Source organism: Heptranchias perlo, chromosome 2 (genome assembly GCF_035084215.1).
Source record: "Heptranchias perlo isolate sHepPer1 chromosome 2, sHepPer1.hap1, whole genome shotgun sequence".
In the NCBI taxonomy this organism is placed as follows: Eukaryota; Metazoa; Chordata; class Chondrichthyes; order Hexanchiformes; family Hexanchidae; genus Heptranchias; species Heptranchias perlo.
In genome coordinates, this window is record NC_090326.1 from 128,735,597 (window position 1) to 128,757,518 (window position 21,922).

The 21,922-nt window shown below is 43.8% G+C and overlaps 1 protein-coding gene across 2 annotated transcripts in view; it reads left to right on the forward strand.

The window, feature by feature from the left end:
• spag6 (sperm associated antigen 6) overlaps positions 1–21,922 on the forward strand; it is a 140,779-nt gene that overhangs the window by 47,343 nt on the left and 71,514 nt on the right. For both annotated transcript variants that reach the window (XM_068007118.1, XM_068007117.1), the window contains exons 3-4: positions 8,908–9,074; positions 10,378–10,561. In XM_068007118.1, the coding sequence (XP_067863219.1) occupies positions 8,913–9,074; positions 10,378–10,561 (346 nt within the window). In that variant the 5' untranslated portion in view covers positions 8,908–8,912. The remainder of the gene's footprint in view (positions 1–8,907; positions 9,075–10,377; positions 10,562–21,922) is intronic.

A 21,922-nucleotide genomic window follows, 5' to 3' on the forward strand; every position in this document is an offset into this window, starting at 1 on the left:
GCCCACTCACCCAACTTGTCTAAATCACATTGGAGCCTCTTTGCATCCTCCTTACAGCTCACATTCCACCCCAGCTTTGTGTTGTTTGCAAACTTGGAAATGTTACATTCCGTTCCCTCGTCCAAATCATTGATATATATTGTGACTAGCTGGGGCCCAAGCACTGATCCCTCCGGTACCCCATTAGTCACTGCCTGCCACCGGTTTATTCCTACTCTCTGTTTCCTGTCTGTCAACCAATTCTCAAACCATGCCAGTATATTCCCCCCAATCCCATGTGCTTTAATTTTGCACACTAATCTCTTGTGTGGGACCTTATCAAAAGTCTTCTGGTTCTACTGGTTCTCCCCTATCTATTCTACTAGTTACATCCTCAAAAAACTCCAGTAGATTTGTTAAGCACGATTTCCCTTTCAAAAACCCATGCTGACTTTGTCCAATCCTGTTCATGTTTTCCAAGTGTTCTGTTATCACATCCTTTATAATAGACTAGAGTATTTTCCCCACTACTGATGTTAGGCTAACTGGTCTGTAATTCCCTGTTTTTTCTCTCCCTCCTTTTTTAAATAGTGGGGTTACATTTGCCACCCTCCAATCTGTAGGAACTGTTCCAGAGTCTATAGAATTTTGGAAGATGATCACCATTGCGTCCACTATTTCCAGGGCCACTTCCTTTAGTGTTCTGGGATGTAGATTATCAGGCCCTTGGGATTTGTCAGCCTTTAGCCCCATTAATTTCCCTAGCACTTTTTTTTACTAATACTGGTTTCCTTCAGTTCCTCCCTCTCACTAGACCCTTGGTTCCCTAACATTTCTGGGAGGTTATTTGTGTCCTCCTTTGTGAAGACAGAACCAATGCATGTGTTTAATTGTTCTGCCATTTCTTTGGTTCCCCATTATAATTTCCCCCATTTCTGACTGTAAGGGACCTACATTTGTCTTCACTAATCTTTTTCTCTTGACATATTTATAGAAGCTTTTACAGTCAGTTTTTATGTTCCCTGCTAGTTTACTCACATACTCTATTTTTCCCCTCTTAATCAATCTCTGTCCTCCTTTGCTGAATTCTGAACTGCTCCCAATCCTCAGGCTTGCCGCTTTTTCTGGCAATTTTATATGTCTTCTCTTTGGATCTAATACTATACCTAATTTCTTTTGTAAGCCACGGTTGAGCCACCTTTCCTGTTCTATTTTTGCGCCAGACAGGAATGAATAATTGTTGTAATTCCTGCACACGTTCTTTAAATATTAGCCATTGCCTATCCACCGTCATCCCTTTTAGTAAAGGCCCCCAAATCTATCAGAGGCAACTCGCACCTCATACTTTCGTAATTTCCTTTATTTAGATTCAGGACCCTAGTTTCGGATTCAACTACTTCACTCTCCATCTTAATGAGGAATTCTATCATGTTATGGTCGCTCTTCCCTAAGGGACCCCGCACAACAAGATTGTTAATTAATCCTTCCTCATTGCACAATACCCAGTTCTCTAGTTGGTTCCTCAACGTATCGGTCTAGAAATCTATTACGGACACACTCCAGGAATTCCTCCCCCACAGTGTTATTGCTAATTTGGTTTGACCAATCCATATGTAGATTAAAGTCACCCATGATTATAGTTGTACCCTTCTTGCATTCGTCTCTAATTTCCTGTTTAATGCCCTCCCCTACATCTCCACTACTGTTTGGGGGCCTATAGACAACCCCCACCAACGTTTTCTGCCCGTTGGTGTTTCTTAGCTCCCCCCATACAGATTCCACATCGTGATTTTCCAAGCCAATATCCTTCCTCACTATTGCATTGATTTCCTCCTTTACTAACAACGCTACCCCATCTCCTTTCCCTTTTTGCCTGTCCTTCCTAAATATTGAATACCCCTGGATGTTCAGTTCCCATCCTTGGTCACCCTGCAGCCATGTCTCCGTAATCGCAACTATATCATAACCATTAATATCTATCTGCGCTGTTAATTCATCTAGCTTATTGCAAATGCTCCGCGCATTAAGACACAATGCCTTTAGACTTGTCTTTTTAAGATTGCTAGTCATCTTAGTTTTATTTTGGACTATGGCCCGATTTGTTTTTCGCCCTTGTTTTCTCTGCCTTCCACTATTGCTTCTTCCCTTTCTGTCTTTTGTTTCTATCCTTGTTTCCCCCTCCTCTGTCTCCCTGCTCAGGTTTCCATCCCCCTGCCATTCTAGTTTAAACCTTCCTCAACAGCACTAGCAAGCATCCCCGCAAGGACATCGGTCCCGGTCCTTCTCGGGTGTAACCCATCCCGCTTGTACATTCCCACCTTCCCCAGAACCGGTCCCAATGTCCCAGGAATCTAAATCCCTCCCTCCTACACCATCCCTGCAGCCACGCATTCATCTGGTCTATTCTCCTGTTCCTATACTCACTCTCACGTGGCACTGGTAGTAATCCTGAGATCACTACCTTTGAGGTCCTGCTTTTTAATTTATCTCCTAACTCCTCGAATTCACCTTGCAGGACCTCATCCCTTTTTTTACCTATGTCGTTGGTACCAATATGGACCACGACTACTGGCTGTTCATCCTCCTCCTCCAGAATGCCCTGCAGCCACTCCATGACATCCTAGACCCTAGCACCAGGGAGGCAACATACCATCCTGGAGTCACGTTTTCGGCCTCAGAAACGCCTATCTGTTCCCCTTACAATTGAATCCCCTATCAATGTAGCCCTGCCACTCTTATTCCTCCCTTCCTGTGCAGCAGAGCCACCGGTGGTGCCACGAACTTGGCTCTTGCTGCTTTCCCCTGATAAGCCATCTCCCCCAACAGTATCCAAAGCGGTATATCTGTTTGAGAGGGAGATGGCCCCAGGGGACTCCTGCCCCACCTGCCTAGTCCTTTTACTCTGCCTGGTGGTCACCCATTTCCTTTCTGCCTGCGTAATCTTTACCTGCGGTGTGACCACCTCACTGAATGTGCTATCCACGATAATCTCAGCATCGCCGATGCTCCACAGTGAATCCACCCGCAGCTCCAGCTCCGAAATGCGGTTAGCCAGTAGCTGCAGCTGGATACACTTCCTGCACACATGGTCGCCAGGGACACCTGTAGTGTCCATGACTTCCCACATAGTGCAGGAGGAGCATATCACGGGTGCAAGCTCTGCTGCCATGACTTACCTTAGATTTACATTGCATTCACCTCTCGGACTCTCTTCCCATTCTCGGGACACTCCTTTTACACTGTGCTCACCTCTCGGACACTCCTCCCGCTCTTGGACTCTCCTTTTACACTGCGCTCACCTCTCGGACTCTCCTCTCGCTCTCGGACTCTCCTCCCGCTCTCGGATTCTCCTTTTACACTGCGCTCACCTCTCGGACTCTCCTCCCACTCTCGGAAATATATTTCAGTGTTGTTGGAAAACTTATGTTGTTTTCCCATTTACCAACTGACTGTTCTACCATAGATTTAATAGAGAGCAGCAACAGAATTTTGGCATTAACATTTAGGGCCTGATTTTAGGAGGGAGGCAGGTTGGCAGCGGGGGGTCGACTGGGCGCATGGGCAACGCGGCCAGTGAAATCGGGGTGCTCTGCATGCAATCGCAGCTTGATTGAAGGTACTTACCTTTGCTTCCGGGTTTCCCATCCTAGACCTGCGCAATCGCGCAGAGAATGGAGGAGTCCAACTCCTGCATGAGTGGAATGGTGGCACAGGTACAGGAGGGTATCTCCGAGATAGTGTCACAGGGATGTGAAGGCATCTCTGAGATAGTGTCGCGGGTAGGTGCAGGAATGTCTGCGATGGAGGAAAGGCTAGCCTCCATCGAGCGTCAAGCACGGCTCAACAATGAGTCCATTCAGGCCCTGACAACAGCCATTCGGATTCAGGGTGAGCAACATTCTGCCGCCTTGAACAGGCTGACAGGTACTTTACAGGTGGCCTTCCAAGGCTTCACACAAGTCCTCCAAACTGTCATCCAGCAGGGTGGAAGGATTGATGTGAGCCTGGTCCAGGAGAGGGATGATGGTGAAAGGGGACATGGAAGTGGGGATGCCACTCAAAGCGCTCCCACGTCTCACCTGCTGCCCCCCTCTCAACCAGTACCCGCAATGCTGCCCCCTCTCCAGGTGACCGACTCTGCCCCTGCACAGGGGTGCAGGTGGAGCAGTCTTTGGAGGGGCCCTCACGGGCACCGAAACCCAGAGGGCATCCGCGCAAAGCATCTCATCGGTCAGAGCATGGACAAGAGCAACCTGCCACTACCTCTGCTGAAGCTACAGGGGTAGCACCACGTAGGGGTTCCCGTAAACGTAAGGCGAAGGTTTTGTGAGCACAAAGGGGATGCACAAGGGTGTTTGACGATTTGTCATGTTTTTTATTTATATTTGTTTTCTTCCACATTCACAATAAATCTTCTTATTATCACCACTACTGCCCATTCTTGACTGGCTTGTGGAATAGTTCCCTTTCATGAGGTTCACCATGAACACCCACACTTGATGCCACCCATTGGGTCATTCTACAGTGGGTGTAGGTGTAGTTGCACCACTGTTTTGCGCAGGGGGCGGGGGAGGGGGCTGGTGTGGCCGCTCCTCTGTCCAGGTGATGAGGACTGGACTCTTCACACAGTCTGATGTTAGGAGAACCGTTCACATATCAGTGACTCCCTGGCCTCACAAGCAGCCAGGTGAGCCGCTGTTATGCCCATGGGTTGTTCCTCCTCCTCGGCCTCCTCCTCGTCCTCACTGTGGGTGGCAGATGTGGATGGGGCCTCCTCCAGCGACACCCCTCTCTGTTGTGCCATGTTGTGCAGGGCACAACAGACGACTATAATGCGTCCCACTCTGTGTGATGCGTATTGAAGCACTCCCCCAGAATGATCAAGACACCTGAAGCGCATCTTGAGCAGCCCTATAGCCTGCTCAATTGTATACTTGGTAGCGATGTGGCTGTCGTTATATCGACGCTGTGGCTCGGTGGGGTTCCTCAGAGGTGTCATAAACCACGTGTGCAGGGGATATCCCTTGTCCCCGAGGAGCCAGCCCTTGCGGGTGTTGGGTGCACGGAAGAGGGGCGGGACGGTGGACTCCCTGAGGATGAAGGAACCGTGGCAGCTGCCGGGGTATCTGGCGCACACGTGAAGGAATCTCTTGCGGTGGTCAGAGATGAGCTGAGTGTTGATGGAGTGATAGCCCTTCCGGTTAACGAACAGTCCTGGCTCGTGTGGAGGTGCTCGTATTGCTATATGGGTGCAATCGATTACACCCTGCACCCGTGGGAAGCCAGCCACAGCGTGGAATCCCACTGCCCTCTCCATCTGGCTGAGGTCATCCATGGGGAAGTTGATATAGTGCGAGGCCCTGCAGAACAAGCCGTCGGTGACCTGCCTTATGCACTTGTGTGCAGACGACTGAGACACCCCGGTGATGTCCCCAGTGGCACCCCGGAAGGATCCGGAGGGGAAGAAGTTGAGGGCAGTGGTGACTTTGACAGCAACAGATAAGAAGATGCTGCTCGGTCCATCCGGGAGCAGTTCGTCATTAAGGAGGCTGCAGATGTCCGTGACTACCTGGCGACTGACTCTGAGCCTCCGTATGCACTGCTCCTCAGAGAGGTCCAGGAAGCTGAGCCTCGGTCTGTAGACCCTGTGGCGAGAGTAGTGCCTTCTGCGATGCATCTCTCTCTGCGGTTGCCCTCCCTCCTGCTGTGCAGGTGGATGTGTCACAGCACCGTGTTGTGGAGCTCCACGTGGTCGGCAAGGCTGGTGATGCTGTTCGTCCTCCGAGGAGGTCATGACTGCAGCTACAGCAGCCCCCATCCGGAAGATGTACATCTGAGGGGGTCCGCAAGGTAGGTAAATGTGTCCGCATTGAGGTTCCAAGTTGGTGAATTTTAGTGTTAGGAGGAGGGTGGTGGAGGCCAAACTTTGTCCAAAGTGACAGAGTGGCCTCCTGCAATGAGTGAGGGTCTCCCCCAACTCTTGTCAAATGGACCTTTGCAGCTCCCACAGGCTTGTGGCTGCAACACGTCCGTTTCAACTGGGAGTGTTTCCCCCAATACGGGAAACAGTCTCAGTTTATTTGAAAATCCCACCCCTCCTAAAATATCAGGTCAATCAGGTCTGCAAACGACCTGAAGTACCTACTTAATTAGTTTAAATGGCATCCCGCCGGCTTTAATTGCCGGCGGGAGTCCCACTTGCGGGGGCTGCGCGCTCATGTAAGCGCGTCACTGGGGAACCCGGAAGTGGGTGGGTTGGAGCCAGGCTCCGGACCCGCCCCGGGAATCCCCGATTTTCGGAGCCCCCCTGCCACGAGCGCTCCCGCTCGGGGATGAGAAAATCGAGCCCTTAGTGTGTAGATTCAGAGTTTTCAAGTGTGACGTTTGTCATTTCCCCAGTTTCTTCCACCAATGCATCTACTGCTGTTAATAAGACTGGCAAATGACCTGTTCCCAACTCTCAATAATGTTGTTATAAGCCAGCTGCTAGGAGATTCGCAAGAGTAGCCTGAGGTCAATACTCCTTCCAATTTTCCCACCATCCATGCAGCAAGCCTCTTGCTATCAGTTTTACATCTCCCTAGCACAATGTAGTTGAGATCAGGAACTCAGCAACGTGGTGGTATAAATCAATTCACAATACATTCTGTGGTATATAAGTAATACAGGCAGATCTCCCAAAGTGTTGCTCCTGGTGAGTCGGGCATACACTATTATAGTGACAGGGGCATTATACCATGCAACACAAAATGTATTATATTTTTGATTTCCTGTGGCATTGCTCATGGATAAATTATATCTGTCATCCTGCAACTGACTCTCTGCTTCTTTCCCACTCTAATTCTTTTATATGACCTTCTTTGCCTTCCACATTTTCTCTCTCTCTCTCTTCTTTCTGTGTGGCTGTCACTTTTCTCATTATGGTATCTTTCTCACTCTGTCCAACTCTTTTGTACTTTTATACAACAACTGCTTCTGTAGCCTTTCTTTCCTCCTTAACACACTTCATAGACATAGATAAATCATAGAAAAAGGAGGTAATTTGGCTCATCAAGCTAAGCTGGCTCTCTGAAAAAACTATCCTCAGTCCCATTTCTCCATAACCGTTTAAATTTTATTTTTCAAATACTTATTCATTTCCCTTTTAAGAACCAATGTGGATTCTGCTTCCACCACTTTTTGTAGTAGGGCATTCTATGTCCTAACAACCTTCAGCATAAAAATAATTCTGCTAACCTCTCCCTTCGTTCCTTTGGTGATGATCTTAAATTTATGCATTCTAGTTACTGATTCACTAACTAGTGGAAATAGTTTTTCCCCTATTTACCGTATCAAAATCTGATAACCAAAGGCTTTCATTCCTGGTATAATTTTACTGAATCTCGTATGTATGCTTTTCATGCCTTTGACGTCTTTCCTAAAATAAGGCATGCTGAACTAGACACAATGGGCTGGGTTTTCCTCCGCTATACCTCTCGAAATCAAACTATACACTGAAGGAAAATCTAGTGGAGAGGCCCCAACCTAGATTTTCCTCCCTTCTCTCCACCAGCAGGGAAAGGCACCCCCTTCATGCCATGTGCATGTAAATGACTGCGAGAAGGTGGGACCCGTCAACACTCTGTTTCCTGCCTTTTGCCATCGTCCTCGGGGACCACAAGGAGAGAGGTGGTGATTGTCTCTGTGACAGCAGCAGAAGGCCCACTGATGCCCCTTTTGGAGGGATTGGGCCCAGTAATGGGCACCCCTCCCATTCCTTGGGTCCCAAAATCTTACTTGATTGAGGCTTTGGCTCAGTCCCTTAATTTGCCTATAACTCAAGTTGCTAATGTCAACAGATCTTGGTGTTCTGATTTAGAATTTATTCACCAATGAGACAACAATGCTAAAATCAGCCCCTTTCAGCCTATAGACTCTCAAAATTCAAACAAGACAAACCAACAAATAAATATATGAACACAAATAGGACCTGAGTTTTTAGGGCTAGATTAGAGAACTCAGGCCACATGTGGCCCATAGGCCATAATTTGGACACCCCTAATATAGACCGAACGCTAAAACTGAGCCCTCTTGCCAGGCAAAATTATTATTAATTGATATATACACAGCACCTTAAATTTAAACTACATTTTGCTTTAAAATAAAGTGGTCGCTATGTGAGTTATTATGAAACATTTTTATAGTTAATTTCCAATTAATAAAGAATCATCCAGTTTTTCTAAAAGCTAAAATGTACTAAATGGTGCAAATAAATAGTCTTGGTATAGCTACAGCTATGATAATAGAACACTGGACTCTCTTTTGCCTTAATTTAATCCATCTTGATGGTTGTTTAAAAATAGTGTGAGCTTTGCTTGCTCTTGGCCAGATTGCTGAAGGAGTAGTAGATAGGGAGTGACTCCTTCTCAGTAGTGGATGGAGAAAGGTAAAATCATCAGTATCAGTCCTTCTCTGCAGAAGTGGCTCTTCTATTGTAATTGAAGGAGGAAGTTTTGTGGCAATGGGTAAGGATCCAATGAGTTTAAAAAGAAGTAATGTGTAACTGACGTTGATGCTTTCAGTGTTTTTGCTTCTTCATTTTTGTAATAACAAAAGTTTGCTGGTGGTGTCAGTATGTAGCATAAGATATCTCTCATGGAAGATGATGACCCTTAGTCTTGAACTGTTTAAGTAACATGGACCACTAAATTGACAACTATTGACTTAATGGTTATTGTCATTTTGGTTCCTTTATATTTTCACTATTTCTTACACTAATATTCTTTCTTTCAAAAAAATTCTATGGGTCACATTATCTGCTATCTAGTAGAAATCAATTAACAATAAAAAGGTTGATGAACAAGCATAATTAAAAAGCAACTGCTAAGAAATCACAGTGTTGTAGAATAAAATTAAAATATGTAATCTTGCTTTTTATCTTTCTTATAGGTGTGATGTCTCTTTTGAGGCCCCTCTTACTAGATGTGGTTCCAAGCATTCAGCAGACAGCAGCATTGGCACTGGGACGTCTAGCCAATTACAATGATGATCTGGCTGAGGCTGTTGTTAAGGGAGACATTCTTCCGCAGCTAGTGTATTCATTGGCAGAACAAAATGTAAGACCTCATATTTCCTTTACACTGAGATCAAAGAAGAGATAATATTTGTGTAATACTAAAGGTAGAGCTGTGCAGTTTTTCACTACTTAGAAGAATGAAAGCACATATTAAGATAAATGTAATTCTGTGTGCCATGGTGATTTGTATTCCAACTGTGAGCTAGTTTTGTATTTTTTCCCCTACTGAAGGGATCCCGTTTAAAAACAACATAAATTGCCTGTACGAGGCTTTGCACATTGGCTTTTAGTTTGTCAGGCAGCTGTGAGACAGTGGTTAGCTGGGATCATTGAGGGCACCAGCAGATTAGTGCGGGGTCACAAAAGGCCTATCATACTTTAGTGACTGAGGGCAAGTGAAGGAAGCTAATTAGTCAGTTCATGTAGAGTTTAGCTGCACATGCAAGCAATCTGCTTGTCCCTTGGGCAAAACTACCTTCCTGACTTGAAAGTTGATGATCACAGTGATGACACATTATTTCAAATCTGTTTAGAAAAGAAGCTCATTAAATTGCCATCTTCATACATTTCAAAAACAGTAATAATTTCTCACTTGTTGAAGTCAAATGCATATTTTAAAATTAAAATTGTATGACATTTTTTCAAAAGGGAAAGAATACGTCAATGTATATTCATATCTACTGATCATCATGCTGCAAGGTTTAGTTATTTTAACTTCAAGATAATATAGATGATGATTCACTTTTTTGTGCTGTTCATTGTAGTTTCTGGTCATATCTTGAAAGCTCCAATCACTTCATCTTGTCATATTGGTGTCGAACTCTATTCTACAAGGAAACCATTTTGGGCAGGTTTAATAAAAAGAACGGTGATGACTAGTCTGCTCTTAAAACACTTCTTCAGACCCACCATATTGGCCGACTCACAAAGTCAACACAGCAGCAGATAATCTATCAGCTACCGTGCAAGCTGTTGCAATGTAATTTTCATTTGGTTATGTTCACTTTTAAACCTTTAACAAAGTGGAATGATTGATGAATATGATGTAATTACATCAATGGTTGTGCCAGTGCATATGCCCATGTACAAACTTGGTAAAATAATAGGCATGCTATTTTATAATGACAGCAAAGGTCCTTTTAAAGAACATTGTAAATTTAAAAAAAAAATCTTTTTATATATTAGAAAAAGCCATATATACACAAAATACATTTAATACTAGTGTTATTGTAGTGCACTGTGATTATTTGGGTTCTTCCTAGCCACAAAAAAACATCTAAAATTAGGCATCACAAAGTTATATTTGGATAAGCTGCTTACCAAATACTTCTATTTTTATAAAGCGTTTCTACAAGAAAGCTGCAGCCTTTGTGTTGAGAGCCGTGGCCAAACACTCTCCTCAACTAGCCCAGGCAGTGGTGGATTGTGGGGCACTGGATGCATTGGTGATCTGCTTGGAGGAGTTTGATCCAGGAGTGAAGGAAGCAGCAGCTTGGGCACTGGGATATGTTGCACGCCACAATGCAGGTGAGGAACACTTGGACCTGTCTGTATGTTGGCTTTCACATTTTAAAGACTTAACTCTTGTGAACGGCTATGTTCAGTTTCCATGGCAACTTAAGGAAAAAAGAAGCCTGCTTGGCAGCACTTCACTACTGCAAATTGATCTTCTGAAATGTTGCAGGTTGGGCATGAAGAATGTGCCCTAAGTTTTGTCTTGTTTTAAGCTACGTCTATTGTTACTTTTGCCTATCTACAAAAGGACAAAGCTGCTCTTGTTAATCAGACAGCAAGAAACATTGTATGATACATCCTGCCTTTAATCGACTGGTAATCTGTCCACATATTTGAAATACATATGCACTTTTTATGGCCAACTGGATTCAAAGTCAGCTAAAATCTGACCTCCATTTGGCAATAGAAATCACACATATTCTGGATTAATGCTGTTTTTTACTAGGTCTATCTCAATATAGGTTTCAGAAGCATGCTGGTGTAAACTGTAAGCAGTTCTGCCAGGTATTGTATGTCCTTCATTCTGTGTTCCATACAACAAAATTATCCCCTGCCCTTCAACCAGTCTCATTTCTGCATGTTTATGTGTACAAGTTTTTTTAAAAATCAAACCTCATTCCATTAAGTGGCAAAAATATAAACCAGGCAATTTCACTCAATCTGCTTTGTGCAGGTTCAACGACTGTATCCAAATTATAGCACTAGAACTCTGTGAACATGTTCGGTAGTAACGATGTGAGGCCGATTTTAATTGCTGGCGGGAGCGGAGGCCCGGCAGATTTTAGCTGCCAGGACTCATTTGAATCCCACCGTTCAGCTGCTCATCCGTTTCTGGCAGCAAGTGGTGGCTGGCCGGTGGAGGAGGACAAAATCGGGCGGCCTGGAGGCTAGCCACCAGCATCTGAAGAAGGCTACCGGCAGCAAGGTAGCTCCAGGAAGGGTCTCGTGGCTGGAGAGCGGGGAGGAGCCTGGGGCAGCAGAGGCCCAGACTTTCCTTTGTGGGTGTTGGAAGAGCACTCCTGCATCTCAGGGCCCAGTAAAGAAAGTTTTTGTAACTCACCTTAGCTGGCTGCGCGGCCGTGGCAGGCACTTCGCTCATGAGCAGGTTAAAATTCCACTGAGATCCCGGGATCCCGATTTGCATTTATTAATGAAGCTCCTGTGAAGTCTAGTGGGACTCTCCTCTGCTGTCAAAACCAATGGCGTTGAAATCGCAGATCAACAGGAATGGAGCGGGAAATAGAACGCCTCTATATTAGCTGCTGCCCTTCTCCTTTCCCAGTAATCAGGAGAGTTAAAATCGCCCTGTCATTCTCTAAATTCGTAATTGTTTTAGGATATACTAAAAAGACGGTGGCGGAGAAATTCAATCTTGTTTTGCTCGTTTTACAGGCCTGATCTGCTCTTGAACTTTGGCCGCCATTTCAGATCGAACGCCTTTTAGTCAGCCAGAGGCATTGGGCCCGATTATGCTATTCAAGGGGCCATGCATGCTCCACTCAGTTCTACACCAGCCTAACCAGCAATCCTTAAAGGGACTGCTGAAGGTTGCCGAACAAGAGGTAAGTTTTCCCATTTCCACTTACGTTGATGTGGAGCCAGCAAGCGCAGGTGTGCTACTCCTGGCTCCATAGAAATAATGTGAGCTGCTGCCGACACCCGTCCTCACCCATCCCGATTGCTTTCTCCCCGCCCCGCCCATTGGACTTACTTACGGGCAGACTCAGCATCGGACCGGTGAGCTGCATTGGGACGCCCGATTGGCATCCATAGCCCACTGGAATTACGGAGATGAGGCCCAAGGCCCAATTTGTGACAAGCTTTGGGCCTCCGTCTTCGGGCGCATGTTTTCCATGTGTTGCCGATTTCATGCCGCTTGCTGCTGGAGCCCAATTTCTCCCCTGGTGTCCACGTATTTAGATCATTGGCCTGAGAAAGGACCATGAAAAGGCCCGTAAGGCCACAGGCATCATTGTTTTATGTGCATAGATTCTGGGTCAGAAGATATTGTAAAATGCATAACGTGCCTGTTTTTTAAAAAAAATTAACATTTGTATTTTGATAAATAAAAAGACTTTAGAAGGTGCTGATATGAATATTAACTGTATATGAATAGTTAAGTTTTAATTTGAATTAAAGTTGCTGCATATTCATGTGGAATGTCAGTGGGTTTACATGTTAGAACTAATTTTTTGACTTCATCCTCCCAGTGGGGAGCCTCGCCTGCCGTTAGCTCATATCGAACATTTGGGTGTGTGCAGCTTTTTGATTTTCCGACCATTAATTCTAAATGAGTGGAAGAATTGAATTTCCAATATGTGCTCCTAATAGGTGAGGCTGTCTACTTGGGGTGCAAAGTCAGAAAATGACCCCAGTTCTCCAATTACTCCCATTGTGTTGTTTCATTGGTTTAAGAGAAAGCATTTATGACATTTTAAAAAAAAATATTGCTTTTATAGGGGTATTTTGGGTAAATTTTCCTGCTTTATATTCTTCTGTTATCCTCTTTGCTTCATCTATGCTTTGACACCTGAGATCAAGAGGGTGCATGTATGTCTTGCTCGTGATGCCCTGAAACTGGCTCACAGGAGGCTACAGCAACTGTTCAGCTGTGACTTTCCTTGGATTTTCTCTCTTCCTGCCTGGAGACATTGCAGTTTCTGCTCTTCTCTCCTGATATTTCCCCTCCTCCTGGATGGAAACATCACAGCTTCTGCTTGGTTCATCTCTGCTCGATGCAGTCACCTCAGGCTGGATGGGCCAGTAGGTCTTTTCCCGTCCTTTTCGTATGTTTGTATCAGGAATTGAGCACCTATTCCTACTCTGTGGCACGAAATGTTAGTTTGATGATGCTCCCAGTAATGAGATTTTTAAAAATGTGTTACCTTTTGGAAAACAGGCTGGATTAGTAGAAATTGTCCTATGTTGCTTTTATTTCAAATTTCTAGCATTTGAATTCTTATCTCTACATTCAGATGATTTGCTGTGTTCAGTTGTGTCATGGATATTGCAAAATTTCAAAGTCAAAGTGTATGTACGTTGATCCAAGTGAAGTGTTTGAAACTTTGAAGCTTGTTCCATCCCTATTTTAGGCTTGTTAGATTTACACTGAATTTAAACCTTTTAAGTTATTATTGATGAGATTGCTTTCAACTTTTTGACCTATCCAGGTTTATTTTTTGTACCTATGGTTTTGCTTTAGAAAAGCAATTTAGATATGCAAAACATTGATCTTAAGAGGAAGCGATTTTATTAGAGTTGAAGGTGTCTAAAATAATAGTAATCAACTATGAAATTCTGAAAGCTGTACCAACATGTTTACACTCTTAACTGAAGAAAATTCTAGACTGTGTCATGATACTCGGCAATTGTTAACAAATTACAGTTTTGCTTCTTCCATAGCCGGTAATCAAAAAGGCGGCCTGCAGGATGCAATTCTAGTTATTTGCAAGCTTTTTGTCCGCCTCAACCAGTGTGGAGGACACTCTGTTACTGAGCAGAATATGCAAGATATTTTCTGAACATAGATCTAGCTCAAGGTTTGATGAAGCTACAAATGAGTTAAGAAAGAAAAAAACTTGCATTTATGTAGCATCTTGTCTCACATTCCCAGGACATCTCAAAGTGCTTCACAGCCGATGAATTCTTTTTTTGAAGTGCTGTTGTCAGTAGCCAATTGCACACAGCAAGGAGATGAATCACTAATTTATCTGGGGTTTTTTGATTGAGGGAGGAATGTTGGTCAAGGTACTGGGAGAAATTTCTGCTCCCTGTCAAATAGTGCCTTGGAATTTTTTTTACAACAGCTGAACAGGCAGATAGGGTAAAAATAGTTAATAAAAATTATTTATTATCATTTTAATACATTTATTTTTAGAAACATATACTTTTACTGCCTTTTTAGCTTTTGTTTGGGCTAAATACCATTCCTAGCTAGGAGTGTGATTAGGTAACCAGTTCCCAGATCGCTGCTAATGTTAGCTGCTAGAAAATAAGTAAGAATGGCTTTCCAGCTGATTTTGTTTCTATTTTTTCATCACTGACATGGGGAAATGCTGAAACTCTCTTTGGTTCCTCCCGATTAGGTCCACTGAGATCAAGGCTTTGCCATGTGGAGACGTATGGTCATGCCCTACTGTTCTGTAGTACAGCATATTGAAGCACCAGTACACTCCCGCACTGTGATGCCACGAAAACTTTTCTGTGGTGTAATCTGTTATCAATTTTTATGTTTATAGTGGTTCAGTGTAGCACTGCTGTTTGTGAAGGGAGGATCTCTAACTGTCTGAAGTAAGGCTGCATAGTGGAGATCTTTCAATGGCATTTTTGACTGATGTGGAGATGCCGGTGATGGACTGGGGTTGACAATTGTAAACAATTTTACAACACCAAGTTATAGTCCAGCAATTTTATTTTAAATTCACAAGCTTTCGGAGGCTACCTCCTTCCTCAGGTGAACGATGTGGAACGATATCAGTTGCTTTTCCACATCGTTCACCTGAGGAAGGAGGTAGCCTCCGAAAGCTTGTGAATTTAAAATAAAATTGCTGGACTATAACTTGGTGTTGTAAAATTGTTTACAATTTTTGACTGAGGCCTTTGTTTGCGTTCTTTGTCAAGGTCAAACATAACTTTTACAAGTGTTTAACTGTTCTGTCAAGGAAATGTTATGTGACAGGGACTGGAAGTAGTGGTCTAAGGTTAATGAAGATTCTGAGAAGCGGCTGAGAAGCTTGTGCTGGTGTTTTTTGTTATGGCCATTAGAAATAGGCTAATTTAGTGTGTTTATCTTTCTCGTGTTTTTCAAGCCTGTTTGTAACCATAGACATGCCATAAAACAATATTCTGCTGTGAATTGATGGCTCATATGTAAATTATTTTACAGTATTCTGGTAATTTTGATTCAAAGATTTGAAAGCAGCTTAAGAAAGGAGAAATTTCCTGTGTTTTACTATTTCTTATAAACTACTTCAAATTTTCATAAGTTTGTCTGGAAGCAGATCTGTAAGTGCTTTCCCCTTCCAAACTATTGATGCTTAGAGAATGAAACCAACTTCCATGAGCAAACTCATTGCAAGTAATATTTTTTCATCTTTGTCGGGTGGCTGGGCCCCCTTCCTTCCTGGGTCCAAAGGTTTATCCTGCCTTTGACTGCTCTTTTCCCCTCCCCCCACCTTCTTTGACAGCTATGTCCCAAACCACCTCCCCAGAAAAATTTAGCAGGGATTGTATGTTTCAGCTATTATTATATCAGAAGTAACTTTATTATCTTTAGATCTGCAGGGCTCAAAATACAAACAGGAATATAGTAGTTTGTGTGTGCTTAATGAAGAATATTGAAATGGTTATAAAGTAGAACCGAGGACTCTCACGCAAAGAGAAAAGCTATTGTTCAAACTCCGTAATAGAAATGTTCTCACATGTATTTGGGAACTAAAGAAGCGTACTTCTGAAAAGAACACTCATAGATGTTTTAACATTTTTGCACTATGAATTGCTATCCTTAATGTATGGTTTCTTCACTAATGGTGCCCATCAGTTGCTTTTCATCCCTAATTTTTGCCTCTGTTTACCAAAAACAGGAGGGTTGAATATGGTTAGTACACATGCTGTATATTAGTGATATGTTTTGTTGCACAGATTGCTATTAGTGGTAAAAAGGCATTTTTGAAATTTTGGGCCTGAAATTCCTGGCTGGGGGAGATGGAAATCAGGCCTTGTGGCGGTGGGGAATGAGCCTCCATTTGTGCCCCAGCATCCCAGCAGCAGTTTAGAGAAGTTTTGGCTGTTTCCGGATAATGCCAGGTATTCTGCCAACTTGACTCTCTTAGATCCAATAGATCCATCACCTGCTAAGAGCAGGCATGGTTTCTGTTCTGGGCCCTCCAAAGGCCCGAAAGAAGGTGAGGAGCAAGGATAATTAATCTCAGAGAAACAGGAGGCTGCTCTGATTTAGGTTGGGGTCAGCAGCCTCTTCAAGCAGTGGACAGATGTTCTGCCTCACTGTGCTTCCGACGGCAGAGCAGTAAGCTGACAATTTCGAGTGCTTTATTTTATTCACGGTTGTAACATGATCAGATACAGAAGAGAAAAATGCATGAAATTATTAAACTAGTACAGTGTCAGGTATTCCAGCTGTTAATAGAACAAGGTGTCATTTAGTGAGATATAATCTATTTAGAATCATATAACGGTTACAGCACAGAAGGAGGCCATTCGGCCCATCGAACCCGTGCCAGCTCTTTGTAAGAGTAATCCAGTTAGTCCCGTTCCCCTGCTCTTTCCCTGTAGCCCTGCAAATTTTTTCCCTTTAAGTATTTATCCAATTCCTTTTTGAAAGCCATGATTGAATATGCATCCACCGCCCTTTCAGGCAGCGCATTCCAGATCATATTTACTTGCTGCGTAAAATAGTTTTTCCTCATGTCGCCTTTGGTTCTTTTGCCAATCACCTTAAATCTGTGTCCTCTGGCTCTCGACCATTCTGCCAATGGGAACAGTTTCTCTTTATTTACTTTATCTAAACCTTTCATGATTTTGAACACTTCTAACAAATCTGCTTTTCACCTTCTCTGCTCTAAAGAGAACAACCCCAGCTTCTCCAGTTTATCCACGTAACTGAAGTCCCTCATCCCTAGAACCATTCTAGTAAATCTTTTCTGCACCCTCTCTAAGGCCATCACATCCTTCCTAAGGTGCGGTGCCCAGATTGGACACAATACTCCAGCTGTGGCCGAACCAGTGTTTTATAAAGGTTCAACATAACTTCCTTGCTTTTGTACTCTATGCCTCAATTTATGAAGCCCAAAATCCCATATGCTTTTTTAGCCGCTTTCTCATCCTGTCCTGCCACCTTCAAAGATTTGTGCACGTACACCCCCAGGTCTCTCTGCTGCTGCACCCCCTTCAGAATTGTACCATTTAGTTTATATTGCCTCTCCTCATTCTTCCTGCCAAAATGTATCATTTTGCACTTCTCTGCGTTAAATTTTATCTGCCATGTGTCTGCCCATTCCACCAACCTGTCTATGTCCTCTTGAATTCTATTACTATCCTTCTCACTGTTTATTACACTTCCAAGTTTTGTGTCATCTGCAAATTTTGAAATTGTGCCCTGTACACCTAAGTCCTCAAAAGTCTTCAAAAGACAGCAAAAAGTAACAAAAGGATTGATTAAGAAAGGGAAGATAGATTATGAAAATAAATTAGCAAAAAATATAAAAACAGATAGCAAGTGTTTCTACAGTTATATAAAAAGAAAAAGGGTGGCTAAGGCAAACGTAGGTCCTTTAGAGGATGAGACCAGGAAATTAATGGTAGGAAACATGGAGATGGCAAAAATGCTGAACAAATATTTTGTTTCAGTCTTTACGGTAGAGGACACTAAGAATATCCCAACACTGGACAAACAGGGGGCTCGAGGGGGGGAGGAGCTAAATACGATTAAAATCACTAAGGAATTGGTACTCAGTAAATTAATGGGACTCAAGGCGGATAAATCCCCTAGACCTGATGGCTTACATCCGAGGGCCTTGAGGGAAGTGGCAACAGGGATTGTGGATGCTTTGGTAATAATTTTCCAAAATTCTCTGGACTCGGCAAAGGTCCCGGCAGATTGGAAAACTGCCAATGTAACACCCTTATTTAAAAAGGGTAGTAGGCAGAAGGCTGGAAATTATAGACCAGTTAGCTTAACATCTGTGGTGGGTAAAATTTTGGAGTCTATTATTAAGGAGACAGTAGCGGAACATTTGGATAAACATAATTTAATAGGACAAAGTCAGCATGGCTTTACGAAGGGGAAGTCATGTCTGACAAATTTGCTTGAGTTCTTTGAGGATATAACGTACAGGGTGGATAAAGGGGAACCAGTGGACGTAGTGTATTTGGACTTCCAGAAGGCATTCGACAAGGTGCCACATAAAAGATTATTGCTCAAGATAAAGAATCACTGGATTGGGGGTAATATTCTGGCATGGGTGGAGGATTGGTTATCTCACAGGAAGCAGAGAGTTGGGATAAATGGTACATTCTCGGACTGGCAACCTGTAGCCAGTGGTGTTCCGCAGGGGTCGGTGCTGGGTCCCCAACTCTTTACAATCTATATTAACGATTTGGAGGAGGGGACCAAGTGTAACATATCAAAGTTTGCAGATGATACAAAGATGGGAGGGAAAGCGGAGAGTGAGGAGGACATAAAAAACCTACAAGGGGATATAGACAGGCTGGGTGAGTGGGCGGAGATTTGGCAGATGCAATACAATATTGGAAAATGTGAGGTTATGCACTATGGCAGGAAAAATCAGAGAGCAAGTTATTATCTTAATGGCGAGCAACTGGAAAGTACTGCAGTACAAAGGGATCTGGGGGTCCTAGTGCAAGAAAATCAAAAAGTTAGTTTGCAGGTGCAGCAGGTGATCAAGAAGGCCAATGGAATGTTGGCTTTTATTGCTAGGGGGATAGAATATAAAAACAGGGAGGTATTGCTGCAGTTATATAAGGTATTGGTGAGACCGCACCTGGAATACTGCATACAGTTTTGATCTCCATACTTAAGAAAAGACATACTTGCTCTCAAGGCAGTACAAAGAAGGTTCACTCGGTTAATCCCAGGGATGAGGGGGTGGACATATGAGGAGAGGTTGAGTAGATTGGGACTCTACTCATTGGAGTTCAGAAGAATGAGAGGCGATCTTAATGAAACATATAAGATTGTGAAGGGGCTTGATCGGGTGGATGCGGTAAGGATGTTCCCAAGGATGGGTGAAACTAGAACTAGGGGGCATAATCTTAGAATAAGGGGCTGCTCTTTCAAAACTGAGATGAGGAGAAACTTCTTCACTCAGAGGGTAGTAGGTCTGTGGAATTTGCTGCCCCAGGAAGCTGTGGAAGCCACATCATTAAATAAATTTAAAACAGAAATCGACAGTTTCCTAGAAGTAAAGGGAATTAGGGGTTACGGGGAGCGGGCAGGAAATTGGACATGAATTTAGATTTGAGGTTAGGATCAGATCAGCCATGATCTTATTGAATGGCGGAGCAGGCTCGAGGGGCCGATTGGCCTACTCCTGCTCCTATTTCTTATATTCTTATGTTATGTTCTTATTAGTATATATCCAAAAAAGCAGTGGCCCTAGTTCTGACCCCTGGGGAACACCATTGTATACCTTCCTTCAGTCCAAGAAACAATCATTCACCTCTATTCTCTGTTTCCTGTCACTTAGCCAATTTCATATCCATGCTGCCACTAAAAACAGATAGTAAGAGTTTCTACAGGTATTTAAAAAGAAAAGAGTAAGTAAAGTGAGTGCTGGTCCTCTAGAGAGTGAGTCTGGCAAATTAATAATGGAGAATAAAGAAATGGCATATGAATTGAACAGATATTTTGCATCTGTCTTCACTGTAGAGGATACAAATGACATGCCAGAAATAATTGTGAATCAAGAGTTGAAAGGGAGGGAGGAACTTAAAGCATTTACAATCACCAGGGAAAGGGTTTTGAAAAAATTATTAGTACTAAAAGCTGACAAGTCCCCAGGTCCTGACGGGCTTCATCCTAGGTCTTAAAAGAAGTGGCTGCAGAGATAGCAGATGCATTAGTATTAATTTTCCAAAATTCCCCAGATTCTGGAAGGGTCCCATCAGATTGGAAAATAGTGAATGTAACTCCTCTATTCAAGAAAGGAGGGAGACAGAAAGCAGGAAACTACAGGCCAGTTAGCTTAACATCTGTCATAGGGAAAATGCTAGAATCTATTATTAAGGAGGTTATAGCAGGGCACTTCGAAAACCTCAATGAAATCAGGCAAAGTCAGCACGGCTTTGTGAAAGGGAAATCGTGTTTGACTAATTTATTAGAATTCTTTGAGGAAGTAACAAGCAACGTGGATAAAGGGGCTCCTGTGGATGTGGTGTACTTGGATTTCCAGAAGGCTTTTGACAAGGTGCCACATCAAAGGCTACTACACAAAATAAGAGCTCATGGTGTGGAGGGTAAAGGATTGGTTAGCTAACAGGAAACAGAGAGCAGGCATAAATGGGTCATTTTCAGGTTGGCAAGATGTAACGAGTGGAGTGCCACAGGGATCAGTGCTTGGGCCTCAACTATTTACAATCTAGATCAATGACTTGGATGAAGGGACTGAATGTATGGTTGTTAAATTTGCTGATGACACAAAAGTAGGTAGGAAAATAAGTTGTGAAGAGGACATAAGTTGATTTTAGGAGGCAAATGTGGGGCCGGGGGGGGGTTCTGAAAATCACGCAAATCCCGTTCGGGTTTAGAAGCCGGCTCCAACCCGCCGGCTTTCGAGTTTCCCAGGGACCCACCTGTATGCGTGCGGGCGACCCGAAACCGGAAGTCCCTCCGTCAATTAAAGCCGGCAGGATGACAGTCAAAGAGTCAAAGGCACTTTACCTGTGATAGAGTAAGTGATTAGAAAGATTTTTAACTTACCTGGGCGGCATGCCCACCGCTTCTGATTCATGCCTGCTGAAACCAGGCGTGTAGGGCCGGATCAGGGAGAAAGAAACTAAATATATTAAATAAAAAAAACATGCAATAACATTAAAACACTAAATGCACCTACCTTTTGAAACCTGCTCCGATGTCCGATGTCTCCCGCTCCGATGTCCCCCCCTTCACCATCCCGATGTCCCCCTGATTTTCCCCCGATCTTCCCTCTCCCCCCTGATCTTCCACTCTCCCCCCGCAAGATCTTCCCCTCATCTTCCCCCCAGTCTTCCCATCTCCTTCCCCCCCGTCTTCCAGTCCACCACCGGATGACGTCTGCTGTCTCTCTTTCCCGCCCCCCCCCACCCCCGCATTGCAGCTCCGATGGCAGCCAGCCTGTCAATCAGGCTAGCTGCCGGGCGTGAAACCCGGAGAGGACGTTAATCATCAGCAATCAATGTGCGATCGCATCGGAAACGGTAAGTTTGGTTCATGCGGGTTTGCCACGCCCAATCGCCCACCCCTCCCCCGCTGCCAACCCGCCTCCCCGCTAATGTCGGGGCCGAGGAGTCTGCAAAGGGATATAGATAGGTTAAGTGAGTGGGCAAAAATTTGGCAGATGGAGTATAATGTGGGAAAATATGAACTTGTCCACTTTGGCAGGAGGAATAGAAAAGCAGTATATTATTTAAATGGAGAGAGATTGCAGAACTCTGAGGTACAGAGGGACCTGGTGTCCTAGTAATGAATCACAAAAAGTTGGTACGTAGGTACAGCAAGTGATTAGGAAGGCAAATGGAATGTTGTCATTTATTGCAAGGGGAATGGAATATAAAAGTGGAGATGTTTTGCTACAGTTGTACAGGGCATTGGTGAATCTAGAATACTGTGTGCAGTTTTGGTCTCATTTAAGAAAGGAC